The sequence below is a fragment of the Mus caroli genome, unplaced genomic scaffold (genome assembly GCF_978045245.1).
Source record: "Mus caroli unplaced genomic scaffold, Mus_caroli_1 scaffold_12, whole genome shotgun sequence".
NCBI lineage: Eukaryota > Metazoa > Chordata > Mammalia > Rodentia > Muridae > Mus > Mus caroli.
The window spans coordinates 60506045-60526807 of NW_028227267.1; the positions used below are offsets into that span (position 1 = coordinate 60506045).

The 20763-nt window shown below is 44.3% G+C and overlaps 1 protein-coding gene across 2 annotated transcripts in view; it reads right to left on the reverse strand.

Moving 5' to 3' along the window:
* The window catches only part of Msra (methionine sulfoxide reductase A), a 324019-nt gene that overhangs the window by 171362 nt on the left and 131894 nt on the right, over nt 1-20763 (reverse strand). For both annotated transcript variants that reach the window (XM_021182154.3, XM_029468781.2), the window contains exon 2: nt 19940-20008. In XM_021182154.3, coding sequence (XP_021037813.1) covers nt 19940-20008 — 69 coding nt within the window. The remainder of the gene's footprint in view (nt 1-19939; nt 20009-20763) is intronic.

Consider the following 20763-nt stretch of genomic DNA (forward strand, 5'->3'; position numbering starts at 1 on the left):
CTTCCTCTAGACTCAGCGAATCCTAAGGAGTCTCATTACTTCTATTAGTTTGTCCCCAGGTTCTTGTTGCTTCTACAAGATGGGAGTTTCATACCTTTCCACCTCTCTGGCACTGTCGCACAATGCCAAGTAAGAAGGGTGACATAAGATGACCTCCCATCTCTAACCATGAAGCTATCTCCAAACTCACAACTTGCTAAGGAAAAATCTATTTTTTTTTCCAAACTGGGTATATAAACCACACTTAGGTATAGGCCTCAGGCCTAGCAGTAGATGGCCAACACAAAACAAACTCAATGGTGTCTTTGTAGATTTCATTATTTGTTGTCTCATATTGCTTTGTTTTGGCAATTTTCATCCTCCTGGCCTTTTGCTTGTGTACAGTGGTTTCTGGTTTTGTGTTTATGAGTCGTGTGTGTGTGTGTGTGTGTATGCATCTGTACTTAAATGTGTATGTGTGTTTCTTGTGCTTTTTCACTTTAAGAAAGATCTGATTTGTTTGCATTCTTTCACCTGCTTGTTTTCTAAAGAGGAGGAAGGAAGGTGTGGAATTGGATGGGTGGGGAGGAGATGGGAGGGGGAACTGTGATCATAATATGTTGTATACATTTTCAGTACAAAAAATGAAAAGACCCTTATCTCATACATCTTACTAAGAATGCCTCATTAGACTGCAAAGTACATATGAGCATTATGTGCATGCAATTCCCAGAGGTCAGAAGAGGACATGAGATCCCATGGAACTGAAGTTATATATGGTTGTAAGCCATCGCATAGGTGCTGGGAACTGAATCTAGGTCCTCTGCATAAGCGTTAAGGCTCTTAACTACTAAGCCATATCTCCATCCACCATTTTATTCCCTTTTAACACATGGATTAATTAAGAGTATGCGCTTTAAAAATGTGAGGCTGTTAATTGTTCTATCTTTTAATCTTTATTTCTAACTTAACTGTATTGCATTAGAAACTGGATTTTACTATATCCTGTTACAATTTAACTTGTAACTAGAACACAGTCAGTTTTTCTAAGTGATCCACGTGTACTTGAAAACAATAAACATTTTTAGTTTCCTTGGTGTTGCTGACCAATAGCAACTTAGAGGAGGGAGGGGTTTATCTCAGCTTATACTTCCAGATGAAGTCTGTCGCTGAGGAAAGTCAATCCAAGAACTTGAAGCAGAAACCATGAAGAAGTGCTACTTGCTGGCTCAATCCCAGACCCGTGCTCACCTAGCTTTCTTAGAGACCCCAGAACTTGTTGCCCAGAGAATGACACCTCCCACCGTGGGCTGGACTCTCCTATATCAATGAACAACCAAGGCAATCCTTCAGAATCATGCCCAAAAGCCAATATTATCTTGGTAATCTCTCAACTGATCCCTTCTCAGGTGACTCCAAGCTGCTTAAAGTTGACAGTTAAAGCCACCTAGGAACATTGATGGCTTGGGTCCAGTGTTTTCCAGACATTCATGTACAAGCTTTGGACATTATAAGTTAAATCATCTGGGCCCATTCAATATCCTGGCAGATTAAGCTCTCTGAAATATCCTCTTACATCTCATGCTTTCTTTCGTTCTGTTAGTTTTTATATAATTGTAGGCTGTGTTGTTAGCATCTCCAAGTCCCTTGCTGCTTCACCTCCTTGGCATTGTGCCTTTGTTTACTGTCTCTATTGAATGCTATTAAAAGACTTGTTCTTAAAATTATTTTTAATAATACCATCCCTGGGTTATCTTTATATATATATATATATATATATATATATATATATATATATATATATCTGGCATCTCTTTTCCTATTCTTTGTTTTTAATTCTTCCATATGTCTTTGTTTTAGGTATGCATCTTGTAAGCAGCATATAACAGTATTTTAAAACTTGCTTTTATTAGTGATGTTAATATATTTATTCTTGCTATTTATATATTTTAAACTCTTTACAGAGCCTTGTTTTCTGTTTATGAGCCTTTCTTATTTCCTGTGACAGTATTCTACTTTGGGTTATTTTTTTTAATGCTCACTCCCCTTGCCTTGCTCATTTGAAGGCAAAAAATAGAGAAGTATTTTAAACACACACTTCATTCCCATGTTTTCCTAACACATCTGGTGTAACTCAGTATCCCAGCTGATACTGATTTTTTTCAACACACACACGGACACGGACACACATACACACACATGCACACATACACACACATGGACACACATACACACACATGAACACACACATACACACATGCACACACACATACACACACACATGGACACACACACATGCACACACATATACAGATGCATACACATACACACATGCACACACATACACACATGCACACACACACATGAACACACATACACACACATGAACATACACACATGCACACACATACACACATGCACACACACACATGGACACAGACACACATGCACACACATATACACATGTATACACATACACTCATGCACACACATACACACATGCACACACACACACACATGGACACACATGCACACACATGAACACACACACACATACACACATGCACACACTTGTACACAAATACACACACATGGACACAGACACACATGCACACACATATACACATGCATACATATACACACATGCACACACATACACACATGCACACACATACACACATAAACACACACATACACACATGCACACACATGTATACACACATATACACACATGGACACAGACACACATGCACACACATACACACATACATACACATACACACATGCACACACACATACACACATGCACACACACATGGACACACACACATGCACACACATATACAGATGCATACACATACACACATGCACACACATACACACATGCACACACACACATGAACACACATACACACACATGAACATACACACATGCACACACATACACACATGCACACACACACATGGACACACATACACACACACATGGACACAGACACACATGCACACACATATACACATGTATACACATACACTCATGCACACACATACACACATGCACACACACACACACATGGACACACATGCACACACATGAACACACACACACATACTTGTTCACACACTTGTACACAAATACACACACATGGACACAGACACACATGCACACACATATACACATGCATACATATACACACATGCACACACATACACACATGCACACACATACACACATAAACACACACATACACACATGCACACACATGTACACACACATATACACACATGGACACAGACACACATGCACACACATATACACATACATACACATACACACATGCACACACACATACACACATGCACACACACATACACACACATACATACACACAAATACACACAGGCACATGTGCACACATGCACATAAGTATTCCAGACACTCACCCACAGTGAGAGCTACTTCTCCCATCATCCTCCATCTCTGGAGAATCACAACACTCTGTGGGGCTGCTCCGGTCATCACTCAACACAGATATCCCTTCAGCGGCCTCTTGGGAGCCAAAGCTTTCCAAAGCCTAATGTTCCCCATGTTCACTGCCTCTCTGCCACCTCCATGCCATCACAGGTTGGGTCTCTGTAACCCTGAGCCAGAGCAGAATGATGGTATCAAATAGGGGTATAGCAGCTGGCCCCTGGCTTACAGAATAAGTGAGGTCTTAGAGTCTCCATTTATCATCTAGAAGTCAGCTGACACTAACACTGTAAATATTTGACTTGACTACCAAGTGACACCAGCTCTGTAGTGACACAAGATACACTGAAACCCATTCTCTGATCTCTGCCTTTCCTCAAGCTATGACTTTAACACTAACACCAGGGGGAGGGGGAGGGGGAGGGGAGGGGGAGGGAAGAATGAACAAAGGAAGGAAAGAAGGAAAGAAGGAAGGAATTGGTTTTTGAGCTCATGAATTTCCCCCAAACCCTGGGGGAAGACACAGTAGTACTCGAAGGAGGAGGAGATCGAAGCGCTTATTGCTGAGATCCCTTGTACAAGAACAGAAGCAAGGCAGGCTGGGATTCACACAAGGCTTCCATGGAATTAAAAGCTGCTATTCCCTCTCCTGCTGCCACCCGAGACACAACCTCAGACACTGGACTAGACAGCTAAGCATCCTTCCAGTGAGCTAGACACAGCCTCTGAACTGCATTTCTCTGCAGAAGGTTCTGCATCACCCACTAGATAAACATGGTGTGGACCCTGCGGAGTTGAAAGGGCACTCTCCTGGGAATTATTACATGAATTCCTTTCCTTGGGAGACAAACAACATCTATTCCCTCCTCTCATGGCCCCAGCAGCAAACTAAACTATGACTGCATCATTTGCACCCTGGGGACCAAGGAGTTTATTGGCTTCCTTACAGAACACAGGTGAGGGGTCACTGGTTGAAAAGCACCCATAGCCACTTTGAAGGACCCTTTCACCAGTTAACTCCCCAGCCAATATACTCTTCACACTTGGAGGGGGCTGCCTGCCATCACAGTCTTGGGTGAAGGTCTAATAACCGTCCCCAACCTCTCCTTCTCTAAGGGAACATCAATCAATGGCCCAATCCTGATGGACTTTTTCAAACCTGGACAACTGATTCGATTGTGGGATAATACTATACAACTATATTGCATCTTCAGCGCTTATCGGTGACCATCTACTGGAGTAGACATTGTATGAAGCACATCTTCAAGGCCCTTCTCACTGTCCCCTGTCCTCCTCAAAGTGACAGATCAACAACCTAGTGAGACCTCCCACCAGGGCACATAGGGATATGCAAGTCCAGCCACAAAGGGCAGTGCAGATCTTTGCTCTGAAAGGGAACTAGGCAGGGACAGGGACAATAACAACTCTGTGGGTCCTAGTGACAGAAACTGGTCAAGCCACTGCTGATCCAAGGAAGGAAAGGAAGAGTCTGAAGCTAGGCTTTGGCCCTCGTAGAAGATGAGCACACGATAAAGATGGACTTATTCCCTTTGTTCTCCTGAATGACTTTATTTTACACATTGTGTTAAAAGACTCAGCGAGATGACCTCCTTGCCACAACCCTTACTTGAAACTACAAGATTTAAAAACGCGTTTTGCTAATTAGAGATGCCATATAGCAAGTAGGAGCTGATTGATATTTTTAATATTTGATGATGACTAATTGCTTTCTGTCCACATCCATTCCTAATGCTGCTTGAACCTGATAAAGCATTCTCTTCAGGCTCACCTCTAATTGCACGCATGCCCAGATGTGTGCATGTCTGTACTACTCAGCCTTGGCATCAGGATGAAGCACCTCTGGGTTCTCACCACTGCCATGCTTCAGCCCTTCCCTAGGACTGCTCTCTTAAGTCTGTATTCACACACACACACACACACACACACACACACACACACACACACACACAAAGTTCAAGAATCAGAACCCCAAGGCTGGAAAAACTCTGCCTCTAATCTAGCTTAGATGCCTTGTGAATGTTTAAAACTCCTGACACATCCTGGCAATCAGTTGTCTAGAAGCTTAGTTCAGTTCTCCTCGGGAAATCTAACAGCTGGAAAGCTCTTCCTCCATTGAACCAAAGATCTGAATGTCCCTCTGTCCCTCTAGTCCTCTCCTTTGAGGCCACAAAGACCACAGTTCGCCTCTCCTCCTTATGACAAACTGATGACTCACTGACCATGTGATGGCAGCCCTGAGAGCTTGATGAAGTTCCCCTGTGCCATGCTGATTCCAAGTCTTCACACCTGCCCCTCACCAGACACCTCTGCGTCCAAAGCCATCTGCTTTCCTCACGATGTACCCCAGTGAGTCTGTGGCCTTTAAAAAGACAGCAGACCCACAGATGCTTCCCCAGGGATGGTATGAGGAGGCCCTGCATTCCCCTGAACAGAATGCCCCAGGCACGTAGAAGCCTGGCTCTGCAACCAGACAGAACAAATCTCCAGGTGGCTGGAGAGCCAGTGGCTTCAAGCTGTGCCAGAGGATAGCAAAGGATTTGACAAACACAGACTTTCAATTCCAAGGATGCAAAAGGCTCCTGGGGCTATGTGGCTGGCTGAGACAGAATACAAGGTGCCAGCAGAACAGGACAAGTTTGCTCAGCAGCTGGCTGGGCCAAAGATGAGCCCAGAGTAACCAGACCCAGCACTCAGTGTGGCAAAAAGCATCCTTTACTCTTCTGTTCCCCAGATTTGTTCTGTCACAGGCTCTGCACTCTACAAGGTACTAACAAGTTGGTTTTCCTTTTGATAGAGGGTAGGAGGTCTATGGAATGTCAATGAACAAATGGTCATGACATTTGCAATGGATGCCAGTTACCACAGAGGGATGCACTCAGTTCCAGCTCTCTCCTAAGAGAGAGTTCAGGGCATATGGAGGTGGGGAAGAGGCCCCAGATGGAGACATTTTTCCGAAAGCTTCCCAAAGCCATCTGCAGCCACTGCCTGCCCCTCTGTTAGCTTTCTTGAAAAGCAGTGAAATGGCAGAAGACAATCAGGGTCAGCATAAACGGCTCTCCTTCTCTCGGAAGAAGAGAGGACAACAGATGGCAGGGTCAGTGCAAAGCCACTCCTCTTAGTGCACAGGTGGCAAGACGGAGGCAGGAACAAGACAGCTGACAAGATGAGTGTTCGAGTGGGGCTGAGCAGTATCAGTGTGAGCCCTTGTGACCTGGTCAGGCACCATTTTGCTCTAGAAAGATGGTTAAAAACAAAAAAAACAAAAAACAAAACAGAAGTGATAAGTCTCTGCTGCTAGCTCAGCCCACAGGGCCTGCCAGAAATCCACAGGCAGAGCTCCACAGGCAGCCACATAACTTGGTATTGCAATGTGTGCTTCCCTCTGAGTCACCCACAGTCCCTGCAACATGTGTCACACAGCCATTTACACTCTATTTCTTCCTAATGACATTTCCTAGTTCTCAGTGAGTTCCCTGCCAAAGTATCCTTCTTACAGCATCACTTGGTATTCAGGAAGTGGTCAATAAATGTTCGTTAAATTCAGCAAAGCTGCAGGGCACGAAAGCAGCAAACAGAACACGGTGGGGTTTCTGTATACCATGAGTGACCTAGATTTACGACACCCTGCTCAGCAAGAGTCACAAAAATAGCTAGGAATAAATTTAACCAAGAAACTACATGAACTATACAGTGGAAAATATAAAACACTGAGGAAAAAATTGAAATAGACACCAAAAAGCAAAAAGATTATCCCAGGCTCCCATATTGGGAGAATTAATTCTGGTAAAGGTTCAACCTATGCAAAGTGACTGACAAGCTCAGTGTAATCCTAACCAAAACAACAATGACATTCTCCACAAAAACAGAGAAAGCAACCCTAAAATCATACCAAAACAGAACAACGAAACCAAAAACAAAACCTCAGTCAAAGCAAACCTGAGTAACAAGATTTTTAAAAAGTTACAGGCACCATAGTACCAAACTTCAAAATGCACTACAAAAGAACACTAATCAAAACAGGACGGCCCTCCCATAACATCAGACACATGGATCCATGGAGTGGGACAAAGAAGCCCAAGGTAACAGCCAACTGAGCTTTGAGCAAAGGCACCAAGAACATGAGGGAAGATGGAACAGTCTGTCAATAAATAATGATGAGAAGGTGGATAGCCATGAAAGTAGCACCCTGGAGGAAAATCCACTCAGCGAGGGTGGATTAGAGATAAATTCAAAATGGAAACCACAACACTGATAGAAGGAAAGGCAGGGACATTTCAGGACGTAGATATGAGCAGCCAATTTTTGAGTAAGACCTCCAAAGCACAAACAAAAGCAGAAAGATAAATGGGGTTATATCAAAATAAACTGCTTCTGAAGAGCAACGGTGTGAAGAGACAGCCTGCACAATGGCATACATGTTTGTAAAGTATTCCTTATCTGATAAGGGATTAACAATCAGAGTAAATACAGCGCTCAAATGGCTCAATAGTAGATAAGGATGACGATGGTAATGATGATGGTAATGATCATGATGGTGGCAATGATGGTGGTGATGATTTTTAAATGGGCAATTTATCTAAGTGGACATTTCTCAAAAGAAGACATACAAGGCCAACAAGTATACGAAAACATGCCCAACCTTATTAGCTATTAGGAAAATTGCAAATGGAAACCACAATGAGATAACATCTTACTATAGCCAGAATGCTAAGATCAAGAAGACAAAAAATATTGATGACCATGTAGAGAACAACAGTCTTGTCTACAGTGTTAAGAATGTGAGCTGCAGAGATGGCTCAGTGAGTGAAAAAGCTTGCTGCACAACCACGAGGACCTGGGTTCAGATCCCAGCACCCAAATAAATAAAACCAGTAACCACACACACACACACACACACACACACCTGTAACCACAGTGCTAGGTGCTGGAGACAGGAGGATCACTGGGTCCTGCTGGCCACCAGTGTAGCTGAAAAATGGAGAGCTCCCGGTTCAGTGAGAGACACTGCCAAGGAGGTAAGGCAGAGAGATGGAGGAGGAGACCAGATATCCTCAGCTGGTGGCTGTACACTCATACACATGCATAACTCCCAATTCATATCCACAACAAACACAGGACATAAGTTAGTTCAAGCATCAATAGAACACAATATGGTGGTTCCTCAAGGATCCAACAATTCCACTACTGGGTATTACCCAAAGGAATGAATGTGCTAAAGGGATGTCTGTGTTCCTGCATTCACTGGAGGACTGCTCCAGGCAACCAAGAGATAGAATTAGCCAGTGTCCATGGTGGCTTACTGAATAATAATAATAATAAAAATGTGTTGTATATGTTTACATACACCTGAAGCGGAATACTATTTAGCCATGAAAATAACAAAATCGGAAAACTGGAGCAATAGCTCAAGGGTTAAAGGCACTGGTTCAATTCCCAGCAGCCACACGGCAGCTCACAACTGTCTGTAACTCAATTCCAGAGGAGCTGATGACCTCTCTGACCTCCTTTGGCATCAAGCATGCGCATGCTGCATAGACACACAGCAAGCAAAACATCCATATACATAAGATAAATAAATCTAAAATTAAATTTAAACTAAAAGAGCAAGAAATTCTGTCATTTACAACGACACAAAGGAGCATATGTTACATGAGGCAGGGCAGTGTGATATAAATTACACCGATAAGCTGCCACTCGCTGTTTGACAGCTGAAAGTGGACTCTGGGAATGAGCTTGTCCCTTGTCTCTGACTCAGACATATTATATCAAGTATGCTCCAAGACCCCCTATCCCAAAACAAACTGGGTCCTGGGCATATAGGGGGGAGACTGTAGAACAGCAAACAGCTAGGGATGTCAAAACACTTGCATCCTTGATCTCTGAGTGGAACAATAGCAGGCTGAAAATGCTCTCTAGTGGGCATTAGCATATTGCCTTGAATGTTTCATTGATCCGTGTGTGTGTGTGTGTGTGTGTGTGTGTGTGTGTGTGTGTTTTCACATGTATATGCTTGTGTGTGGATGCCAGAGAACAATGTTGGGTGTCATTTCTTGAGTACTATGTACTTTGTATCTTGAGACAGGGACTCTCATTAGCCCGAGGCTCAACAATCAAGCTTAGGCTTGCTAACCATTGAGCCACAAGGACTCACCAGCTTCCACCTCCCTAGAAGTGGGCTTCTTCTATGTGTGTGTCACTGCCTCAGTGTTCTTTTCTGGTGCTGGGATTTGAACTCAGGGCCTTACACTTGTAAAGCAATAACTTTACTAAGTGAGCTATCTCTCTAGCCTCCTCTTCCCACATTTATTAATCTTCTCAAAACTATTTTTATTAATTTATCTTTTCTAAATAAAAAGTGAATATAATTATGGTACATACTGTATTGGCTCATGTATCCACTGTGGAGTGATTAAATCAAGCTAATTAAAATAACTTCCCATGAATTTGTCATTTTGAGGGAGTGGGTAAGCCCACCTAATATCTACTCTCTAATGATTTTCTGGTGTCTGTCATATCAATTACAGTCAAGATGTGACTATTTTGTATCAGAGTGACATTTCACATTCTTTGACAAGTGTCTCTCCACCTTCCTTTTGCACCCCAGCCTCAGGCGTTGGCACCCACTATTTCATTCTCTGCTTCTGTGAGCTTGCCTTTTCTAGACCCCTCAAGTGAAGATGGCCCCATCTTTCTGATTTACCAATGAGCACGATGCTCTTTAGACTCCTCCATGCTCCCTAATGATGGATGCGGTGTCCTTCAGCGTTAACGCTGAGCCCTGCTGCATTTTCTTTCCCCATTTGCCCACTGCCAGGCTTTCCGGTTGACACCCTGGTTCTCATAGAAGAAGTGTTGGCAGAGATGTGGGCAAATGGTACTTGTGCTTTACTGGAGCCTGTGAAGGGCCAGCTGTTCAGGAAGATAGAATGGTAGTGTGTCACAAACGTCAAGGAAGCCCCAGCAGAGTATTCTATCCTGGGTATAGTCACCAAGAGGATAAAGATCAAGGATTCAAGGAGCTCTGCACACTTGTGTTCATCTCAACATTGCTGAAAACAGCTAAAGGTGCCTGTGGATGGCTAAGTGGATAAAGAGACCACGCTCCATACATACAATCAAATACACACACACACACATACATACATACATACATACATACAAATACACATTACTTAGCATAGAAAAGAAGAGATATAGCACACTAGGATGTGGTTGAACTGTGAGACATTCTGTTGTGTGAATCAAGCCAGTCACAAGTGGGTATTGCTTGACTCCATACTTAGACACCCAGAGCAATCAGACTGATAAAGTCAGAAGACAGGATGGGAGTCATTAGGGGCTAGGGAGAGTCGGTTGGGGCAAGTGTTTAACAGCCACAGAACTTCAGCTTGTGATTGCAGGATGCTGAAGATTCATAACAACATAAATGCATTTAACAACACTAAATTGAATGCTTACAAATGTTAAAACAGTAACTTTCCTATACACTATTTTAACAATCAACTATCATACAAATGATCTTACTTCATGTTGCGTTAGAAAACACCAAGCCAATATAATATTGACATATATATATATACACATACATATATGTATATATACTACAAATTTATAAATATGTCTTCTACTCCTTATCTGCATAATTCTTTTTTGAATTTTATTACATTTATTATTTATGTGTACATGTGTACTGAAAAGTGGGCACACAAGGGCCACAGCATGCATGTAGAGAGGATAGGACAGTTTCCAGGAGCCGGTTCTCTCTTTTCGCCATGTGGGTCTCAGGGATTGAACTACGGCCCCGAGGCTTGACAATGAGTACCTTTTTACCCACTGTGCCATCTCGCCAGCCCTTATTTTTCTTTGATCGAGCAGAGTTCAAATGTGTGTTGCTTTACTGTGCCTTGTATATGTTTTCATGTTTTTTTACAATCAAGTCCAAGATAAATAGCTGAGGAGAACAAGAGCAAGAGAGAGAATGTCATTTTTATATTACCTGTACTTGACCCATGGCACTCAGGTTTTCTTCAGCCATACTGGCCAGGGTTTCAGGTTCAGTTCTGTGGTAGCATGCTTGCCAGGCAGGTACAAAGACCTGAGTTTGATCCTCAGTGCTCAAAAATAAAATGCTAGCTTGGTTCACTGAGGCTGAATAATCAATTCTGTTTTGTGGTTGTCTACATCTGTTTACTGTCTGTGAAACGTGAGTGCAGAGAGAAACAAAGGAAACACAACTGAATGCGGAAACAATAGAAGCGCTTGGGGCAGGGGAGGATGCGGGGGTGGGGGGGGGATTGCATGCTTTCTTGGAAATTTAAGAAATGTCTGCCACGTTTGTAAAATAAATTAACCCTTTTCCTATTTAAAAAATAAAAATAAAAGAACAGGCCTCTTGGGTGGGGATCAGGAGAAAAGGAAGATGATAACATTCATAACCAGCTGGCTTCATAGCTGAGACCAAGTGCTCTTTTCGGGGTATGGGAGGGAGCCTGGGCTGGGCTAGTCCAATCCAGTGTGGGAGGGCTTTGCAGAAAGCTCAGTACTGGGACCTGGGTGATGGGAAGTCAGTTCTGAGAACACAAGGCTGACACTCTCAATGTCCTGGAGACGAAGGTTTTGTCTGGCACTATGAAGGAGGGATGCAGGAGCCAATGGAGCTGAGTGAAGCTGAGGTTACTCTCTAGGACCTTGGCAGGGAGGGGTGGCCCAGGAACATCTCTAGTGAGCCAATGAGCAGTGCCCTGGGGATCTCATGCCCCCTTTGACCCCGAAGCACTCTCTATAGCAATGTGACCCAAGTCCCATGCTGTCCTTGTCCCCACTCTTCATCCACTGTACATAAAAGGGGCAGGAACCTCATCCAACAGCACCCTAGGTCTCTGTAGCACAATTCCACTGAGAACCCCAGATCTTCCTGAACCTCCCTTTAGCTGTTCTATTGAGAGGGCTTACTTTTTTTGAATCTTTGACGGGGAAGGAGTCTCTAATCATGGTTTTTCTGTATAGCCTTAGCTGTCCTGGAATTTGCTCTATAGACCAGTCTGGCCTTGAACTCACAGAGATCCACCTGCCTCTGTTTGCCTGGTGCTGGGATTAAATGTGTGCCACCACCTGGCACCCTTGGATCTTCTACACACTGAAATGACTAAAGTTGGTATAAAAGTGATGCCTAAACCAATAAAGTGTTGCTGTGGTAAATGACATCTTATTCCTGCCAGGAGCATCCTTCAAGTACACACAATTCCCACCTGGACTCCACTTACCACACCCTACCAGGATGTCCCACCAACAGCCCATAGGCCTATGGTAGCTATAATGACAGCCCATCCCAAAATTCTAAAAATTACACAGATTTTTTTTTCAACTTGACTGTGTGGTTCTTATACATGACCTGTATAGATGACAACATTGTATTACAGTGGAAAGAGATGGAAATGCTTTCAAGAATCCTGTCTCTTCTTTCCACTACAGACAAGCTCCCTTCTCTCTCAAAACAACATGGCTACCCTTCCTCAGTCACACCACAGGCCCATGTTCAGAGGCCTGCATGCCCCATCCCTCTGTCATCAGGCCTGTCTGCATCTAGGAATAAAATGGAAGTCAAGATCAGCAACAAGAGAAAAAGATGCAAAAAACAAACACCTTAAAATATATCTCCAAAGCTAGGGATGTGGATGGAAGAGTTTCTGCCTAGCAAGCAGGAAGCCCTGGGCTCCATCTTCAGTCCTGCATAACGAGGACGCAGTGGTGCATGCCTAGAAGCCTAGCACTAAGAAGCTGGAGGTAGTAGCTGGAGATAGCTGGATCATGAGTTCAAGGTCATCCTTGGCTCCTAGCCACTTAGTGACTTCAAAGCCAATCTGGGATATATGAGATCCTGTCTTAAGAAAACAACAAAAACAAAAACCAAAAGTCTACAATAACTAAAGACTGCCCTGGAAGGTGCTTCAGAGGACTTGGGGCAGTAGTTCTTAACCTGTGGGTCACTATCCCCTTAAGGGAAAAGAGTCAAATGACTCTTCCACAGGGGTTATGTATCAGGTATCCTGCATATCAAATATTCATGTTACAGCTTATAACAAAAGCAAATCTCTAGTTATGAAATAGCAATGAAATTGTGTTATGGTTGGAGGTCACCACACCATGAGGAACTGTATTAAAGGGTCACACACAGCATTAGGAAGGGTGAGGACCACTGAGCTAGCGAGAGGTGCTATCTAATTACCCAGTGCTTCCTCATCTTGGAAGCTCGCTCCAGTTCTTAGCTTGCTGTCCCATCAGTCTTGTGGGCATAGAAGGCCTGCTTAATTACAAGCATTCCCATTCTCCTCAGCCTTTCCCCTGGAATGCGCGGCTGCCACTCTTCTCCTCCCAGACCCAGCTTCAATAGTTTTCAGTCAAGGTTCAGGGAGAAACCCGCCGCACCGGGATTTGATTATTTACCAACATAATGTTGGCTGCAAGCCAGCGAGACACCAATACATTTTCCTTTGAAGCCTGACATATTGCCTGCTGTTTCTAAGTCTGTTTTCTCAGCTGGCCAACAAATAACCAGGACTGTTTAAAGAAAAAAAAAAGTCACAATTCCAGGTGGGGAGGGGAGTGCTGTTCTCGTGATGGGTTCCTCATAGAGACACTGATCTCATTCTTCCAGAGTGACAAAGGTGTCCCCAGGAGTGAAGCACAATATCAGGCCTCTGACAGCTGCTGGTTCCCATACCCCTGTGGCCAGTTTTTCTGTATATTACTTTGGGAAAGGCCTGCAGAGGTCTGGCCCTGGTGGCAAGGTCAGCAGGTGGCAAGGGTATCAGCATGTCCCCTGATGTCTTAGGATACACTGGCATGCGTTCTCCTTGTTGAAGGGCCCCCAAGACAACCTGACACAGATCATAGGTCTCTCAGAAGCTGGTTGTCTCAAAATCTACCATGAGGCCTTTAGAAACCTAAGAGACAATAGGGGACAGCAGCTGCTGTCCCTTCCTAACAATCGACATTAAAGTTCCCCCTTGTAGGACCGGACCTTTGAGCAACCTAGATATGGACTTTTAAACAAGAAGATAACAGAGTCTTGAATATGGAACAATTTCATAAAGATAGGTTTATGGCCAGATGTGGTAGCACAAACCTTTAATCCCAGCACTCAAGAGGCAGAGGCAGGCGAATCTCTAATTTTGAGGCCAGGTTGGTCTAGAGAGTGAGATCTAGGACAGCTAGTACTACACAGAGAAACCCTGTCCTGAGTAAACAAATACAAGATCTGGGTTCGAGCCTCAGCACTCACATTTAAAGCAATCAAACAAACATCTGGGTTTGGAGCATGCCTGTAAACCCAGCACTGGGGTAAGCAGAGATAGGCAGGTCCCTGGAGCTCACCGGGCCAATAAGCCTAGCTAATTGGTGAGCTTCAGGTTCGGTGAGAGACCATGTCTCAAAAGATGAGCTTGAGAACAGCGAAGGAATGCACCTGACTCAAACCCCTAACCTCCATATTCACTCCACACACACATACACATGCACCCCTCACACACAGACAAAAAATGCACCCCGTTAGGCCACAGTAAACTCTCACTAACTGTAAGAAAGGGATCGTGAAAATCTATTTAACCCCTGCCTGCCTGCCTGCCTGCGTGTGTGGGTTAGAAATGTATGACTTGAATCCCTGAAGTGATGGAGAGTTCATTACCCACATCACTGGACAGTGTTAGTAAAATATTGTACTAACAATGCAAGTTGTGTTGGACAAGCTGTAGTCAGTTCCCCAGCTCTCACCGAAGTGCCTTGCAGGAGGCTTTAGACGTGGGAACTGACTATTGATCTGAAGTCATTCGGGAAGAGGGACAGATCAGTAAGGAGGGAAGTCTTCCAAGATCCATCAGCTCCCAACCTTCTTCAGCCTCAGTTTGTATACCTTAGTGTCTTATATTCTGATGTCTACCCTATTCAATGGCTATTTAAAAGTTATATTCCAGTTACATGAATCCCTATAGGCTTAGACCTTATTTTAACATAATTTCTAGTCCTTTTCTTTATAAAAGGAAAGTTTAATTGAGATGGGAGTCTCATTCTCTCACTATACAGCCCAGGTTGGCATAGAACTTGTGACCCTCCTATCTCAAGTCCCTATATTACATGCCATTACATGTGTACACCAATGTGCAGTGTAGACATTGTTGTCAAGGACAAGCTTTCAGATTTGGAAGTATCGGTTTGGGTGGCAAATAGATGCTCAAACACTGTACTTTAAAGTTTTAAAGGTTCTTTAAAAAAAAAATTCTGGGTATGGATATATGTCTGTGTGCACGAGTGCAGGCACATGAGGAAGCCAGCAGGGGGCATCAGATCCCCCTGGGCTGCAATTACAAGTGCTTGTGAACTACCCAACATGAGTGCTGGGAACCAAACTCAGGTCTCTGCAAAAGGACTGTGCTCTTAACACTAGTCATCTCTCTAGCCCTAAAGTGTCAAATAACTCCTCTTTCAACTCTAGTTATGACCAGCATCTCTTGTCCTTCCTTTACCACACAGCCTTCTCGATTAGTAAGCTCTTTTTTCCCCCCTCTGATAGATCCTCTTGCCTGTAAAGAATTTTTCAGAATAGGAGTAGCTGTTCTGAGCTGACAACACTCCCCTGACCCTGGGGACTATAGCCTAATGCTCTGCTGAACAGAGTGGCCCACAGCCACCAGCTGTCACTTTCATTAAGATATTGGGAGTGGAGAAAAACCTTTCTGAGACAGGTATGGAGATCTGGCCAAACTTGTTCTCAGAAGAGAGAAAGTAGGCTCCGAGCTTGGCTGAGTCTTTCATCTCCAGATGCTTCTGTTTCTCTGCCCACTTCACAGGACACTGTGCAGATTACAGGGAGGGTGGCCACAGGGTGCTCTCAGACAGCACAGACAAAGACATTATATAACTGCAAAATGTTTGCTTTCACTTTTGCAGAGTATAAGCTGCCTCTAACCTGTAAGTGAACATTAGCAGCAAGCCTGACGGGCAACAGGCACCAGAGGCTGTGGCCTCCCCATAACATCAGCCCAATCCATAAAGGGAGGGGGAGAAGACCTGGGGGAAGAATAGTTACCGAGGACTACAAAAAGCAGAATAAGAAATATCTTGAGTTTAAAATAACTTGCTGAGACTGAATGCCAGGGACTTTGTTTAAGGAGCCGACTCTGATTGCTGGGCACAACACACCTCTGTATTTCTCACACCGGTGTGGCCTCGATCCCTCAAAGCCGATCTAAATGCCTAACTGCAGCTCCGCAGTCACCAGCAGACTGGATCAAACCATAAAGCTGCCATGCAGGCATTCCCCTCAGCACATTTGACTCTTCAGTCACTTGATGAAGTTACAGTTGGTGACACTGTTTTGGCATAATGTATTGAGACCTCCAAGGCTGAAGGAGGAGTTTGGACAGGTAAAAAGTACCACTGTTGCTCTGGGTAACTGACAGGCAGGCAGATGCAGCCAGTGCTGTCTGCATTATTTGCTACTAAAATCGAAGGGGGGTAGGGGAAAGCTGTAGGAGTCTTTGCATTTTCCCAGCAAAAGCTGCATCTCAAGGGTCCTTCAGAGCACTCTGGGAACACACAGGAGTTTACAAATCAATTTACTAAATTGGCTTGGCTGGAAATCATGCTTTTGTATGTGGATCCGGCTGAAAGGCATTTTTTTTAATCTATCGGGCCCTAGTGAGGCTCCTTCGAGCAGTGCAGAGAAAGGTGACATCAGAAAAAGGATGTCAGTTCCAAACCAAGTAGTCTCTGGCTCAAACCCTGCTCCAAAGGCCCGGCCACCCTGAGTATGTCACATGACCTCTCTGAGCCAACTGCCTAGCTAGCCCACCAGCCCCTTGAATGCTGGCAGGGTGAAAGTCAAGGGCTGTCTCAATCGGGCCTTTTCTGTGCAGCTATAGGTGACCCAGATGACAGGAGCCCTCCCCACGCCAACCCGCCAACCGTTCTCTCCTCTCCCATAGACAGGTGGACAAGTGACAGAAAAGGAGCAGAGAGCTCTGGAACCCCCATTGTGCAATGACTGCATACACTTAGCCAAATTGGGAACTTCATTTAAGCAGCAGAGAGAGCCAAGCTGCACTTCTAAAGACAGAATTTTTAGATGTCAGGCATATGCTATTTTGGGTTCCGTATAATTCTGCCCTTTAGATATTGTGAACTTGGATTCTGCAAGCGGTCCGTCTCCTTTTGTTTGTTCACTGGCTTGTTTTTTCAAATGAGCCCTCAGATGTATAGCAGCCTTGCTGCCTCTGACCCTGATGCAAGTGCCGGGATCCTAGTAATGGCTACCACACTTGGCTCGGAGTCATTTTTTTTTCACACCACACCTATCAGCCAGTTGGCCAATTGCAGTGCACTTCCCAGGCTCCGCGACAGGTGAGTCTGAGGTCTTGAGTAGAGAGGAGGTAGAACAAAGGGCCCAGACCTAGAGAGGCCCCAGATCCATTCAACAGAAAGCTAAAGCATGGAGAGGGTGGTGTATTGCCCTAGGTCAGACTCTGGTAGGGTTGTAGCAAACCTCTGAAAACCAATATGGGATGGAAAAGAAAAGGAATCTCAGCACAGAGTCACGTGCCCTGATGTTTCCAACTCTGAGGTCATTGAATGTTAGTTCCTACTACATTGCAGGGGACAGCAGCCTGCTAAGACAGACCTGTGTCACTTGTTACTCCCAACAAGATATTAGTCATCACTCTGTCAAAGATGCCTGAGAAAATAAGTTAGTGCTCATGGGTTGAGTCCATGATGGTTCAGCCCATCATTTGAAACCTGTGGTGAGGCAGAGGATCATGGTGTGGTGGTCATAGTTCAGCAAAGGTGATGATCTCATGGTGGCTGGTAAGCAGATATGGGGGAGGACAGGCTGAGATCCCAATCGTGGCTTCAAGGGCACACTCCCAATCAATGACTTAACTTCCTTTCACTATTCCCCCTCTCCCCACAGTGCCACCAGCTGAGCTTCTGGGGACATTCCAGATTTAAACTGTAACAATATAGAATGTAGTTTCTAGCGTGTCATGGTTGTCAAATTTGAGAGACTTAAAACAAACAAAAATAATCACAAGGATGATGCCATCAATAAATAGGATATTTCACTGTAATGAAACTGCCAGGGTACAAAGGTACTATGACTAAATCAGAAATCCCAGTGAACATTCTAGACTTTAAGATACAGAGTGTTCATTGTGACATAAAGTCTTTTCAGAAACTGCAGTACCCGTTTACATTTCTAAGCACAGTGATTTTTAACCACAGGTGGGTACATCTTAAATGATGATAGCCCGTTGGAGCAAGATTGACTGTTAGGAAACACTGGATACCTGTTACATAATTCCCCAACTGCCCCTCCTCTGGTTTAGCTCTGATTCTACGACTGGGACTAAGAGAACATTCTCTCCTGAGAGTACTTGTTCAGGGACTGAGCTGACATGAGGTGGTTTTCCAACTCAAGTACATTTCAGTGCCTACAAGCAGCCTACTGCCCTTGCGGAGACTACCAAGAAGAACACATCCCTCTGGATGGCTGCTGGAGGAGGTGTCAAGTCAGGTGACATAAAAGTTACTAGATCGTCAGAGATCTGGAGACTCTCCACAGGTGAAAGCTGGACCTGCAGATAAAATTCTGGTGGTCAGAGGTACCACATCTGAGAGGACCTCAGAGCGTTGCTGGAGGGAAAAGGCCAGAGGCAGAAGCAAGGAAGGAAAGGCGGGAGCCACGATGAAGAAAGGAAGGAGGAAAGGAGGCAGGGACAGAGGGAGGGACAGAGGGATGGAGGGAGGGAGAGAGGGAAAGGCAAAGAGCTGCCAGCCAGAAGCAGGGACATTTGGAAAGCAGTGTGGGAGACAGAAACTATGGAGGTGGAAAACCCGGGCAAAGAAGACTTCTTCACCACATGGTTTGGAATTAGCCAAAAAATCCAGCTTAACTTCACAACCATAATTTCTAGAAGTGTAACTAAGGACTGGACTCAGCTCTGCTTGAAATATTTTTAATTCATGTTTTCTACCAATGCATGTATGTGTTCAATTCATGGAGAATAAAAAGACCGTCCAATTAGGAGTGTGTGTGTGTGTGTGTGTGTGTGTGTGTGTGTGTGGTGAAGGTGAGGTTAATAATAACTCCAAACAACTTGACAAAGTTATACATCTGTGTGGAAAAGAAAGAAAACTCCAACCCTAAATGAATGAGTATGGACAAAGGAAATAGCAAACTTACAGTGTGCTATCTGGGCTGTCAAAGTTAGACAGTTAAAACATACTGGATTCTACAAAGTAAGTATTCCTGGGCCCAGAAATTACTAAGAACTCAAGAGTTTTCTTGGCTGTAACGACTTGTAAATATCTAGAAGAGCCCAGATTTTGAAGCCCCGAGGACACTTACTACAGCTAAGAAAGTTGGCAGGAAGCTTTGCACAGTATTTGGGTTTTCTTTCTGAGTTGATATCTTACCAAATACAGCCATCTGTGTTCCCTCTGGGAAAGGTTCAAGCGTTCTGTTGCCACTGACATGGTGTTTGGCTGGAAAAAGAAAGAAAGAGATGTGAGTTTAAGTGTAAAGTTTGACATGCATCCTAACACATGTCATTAAATGTGCCAGTGAGCCTGTTTCTCTTCAGCAGTTAGGAACACACCAAAGCTTATCCTCTTAAGTTTCAGGTACCTGTTTTTTGTAAATTGGGGTGTATACGTGTGCTTGTGCACACACATGCATGGGGCACATGTGGGGTTGAGGAAGTAGACATACGTATGTGTGCATGTACATTCAGAGGTCAGAAGTTAGCCTTGGATGTCCTTCCTCAGGTGGAATCAACTTTTGTTTGGGGGTTTTGTTATTGTGGTTTATTTGTTTGAGGCAGGGTCTCTCATTGGCCTACAGCTCAATTGGCTGGCTGGCTGGTCAAGGAGCCTAAGAGATTGCACCCATCTCTGCCCCCCCCCAGTCCCCCGAACAGAAATTAGAAGCATGTGCCATATCAATCAGCTTTTTACATGGGTTTTAGGAATCAAAGTCAGGCCCCTATGTTCACACAGCCAGCACTTTACTAACTGAGCCATCTCCCTAGCCCTTTGCATGAGTTTCAATCTCAATGATAGGACATGTCATTTTGTAAATGAATGTGTCAGGGTCCAAGTTCTAACAGACCTGGACAACTGAAAAATGCTGGACCCTTGGTCAGAGGGTCTCTACTGAAGCTGACCACATCCAGAGAACAAGGGAATCCCTACAATCCAGGCTGAGTAAGAGTACCTCCTCCTGATGCTGCCTAACAATC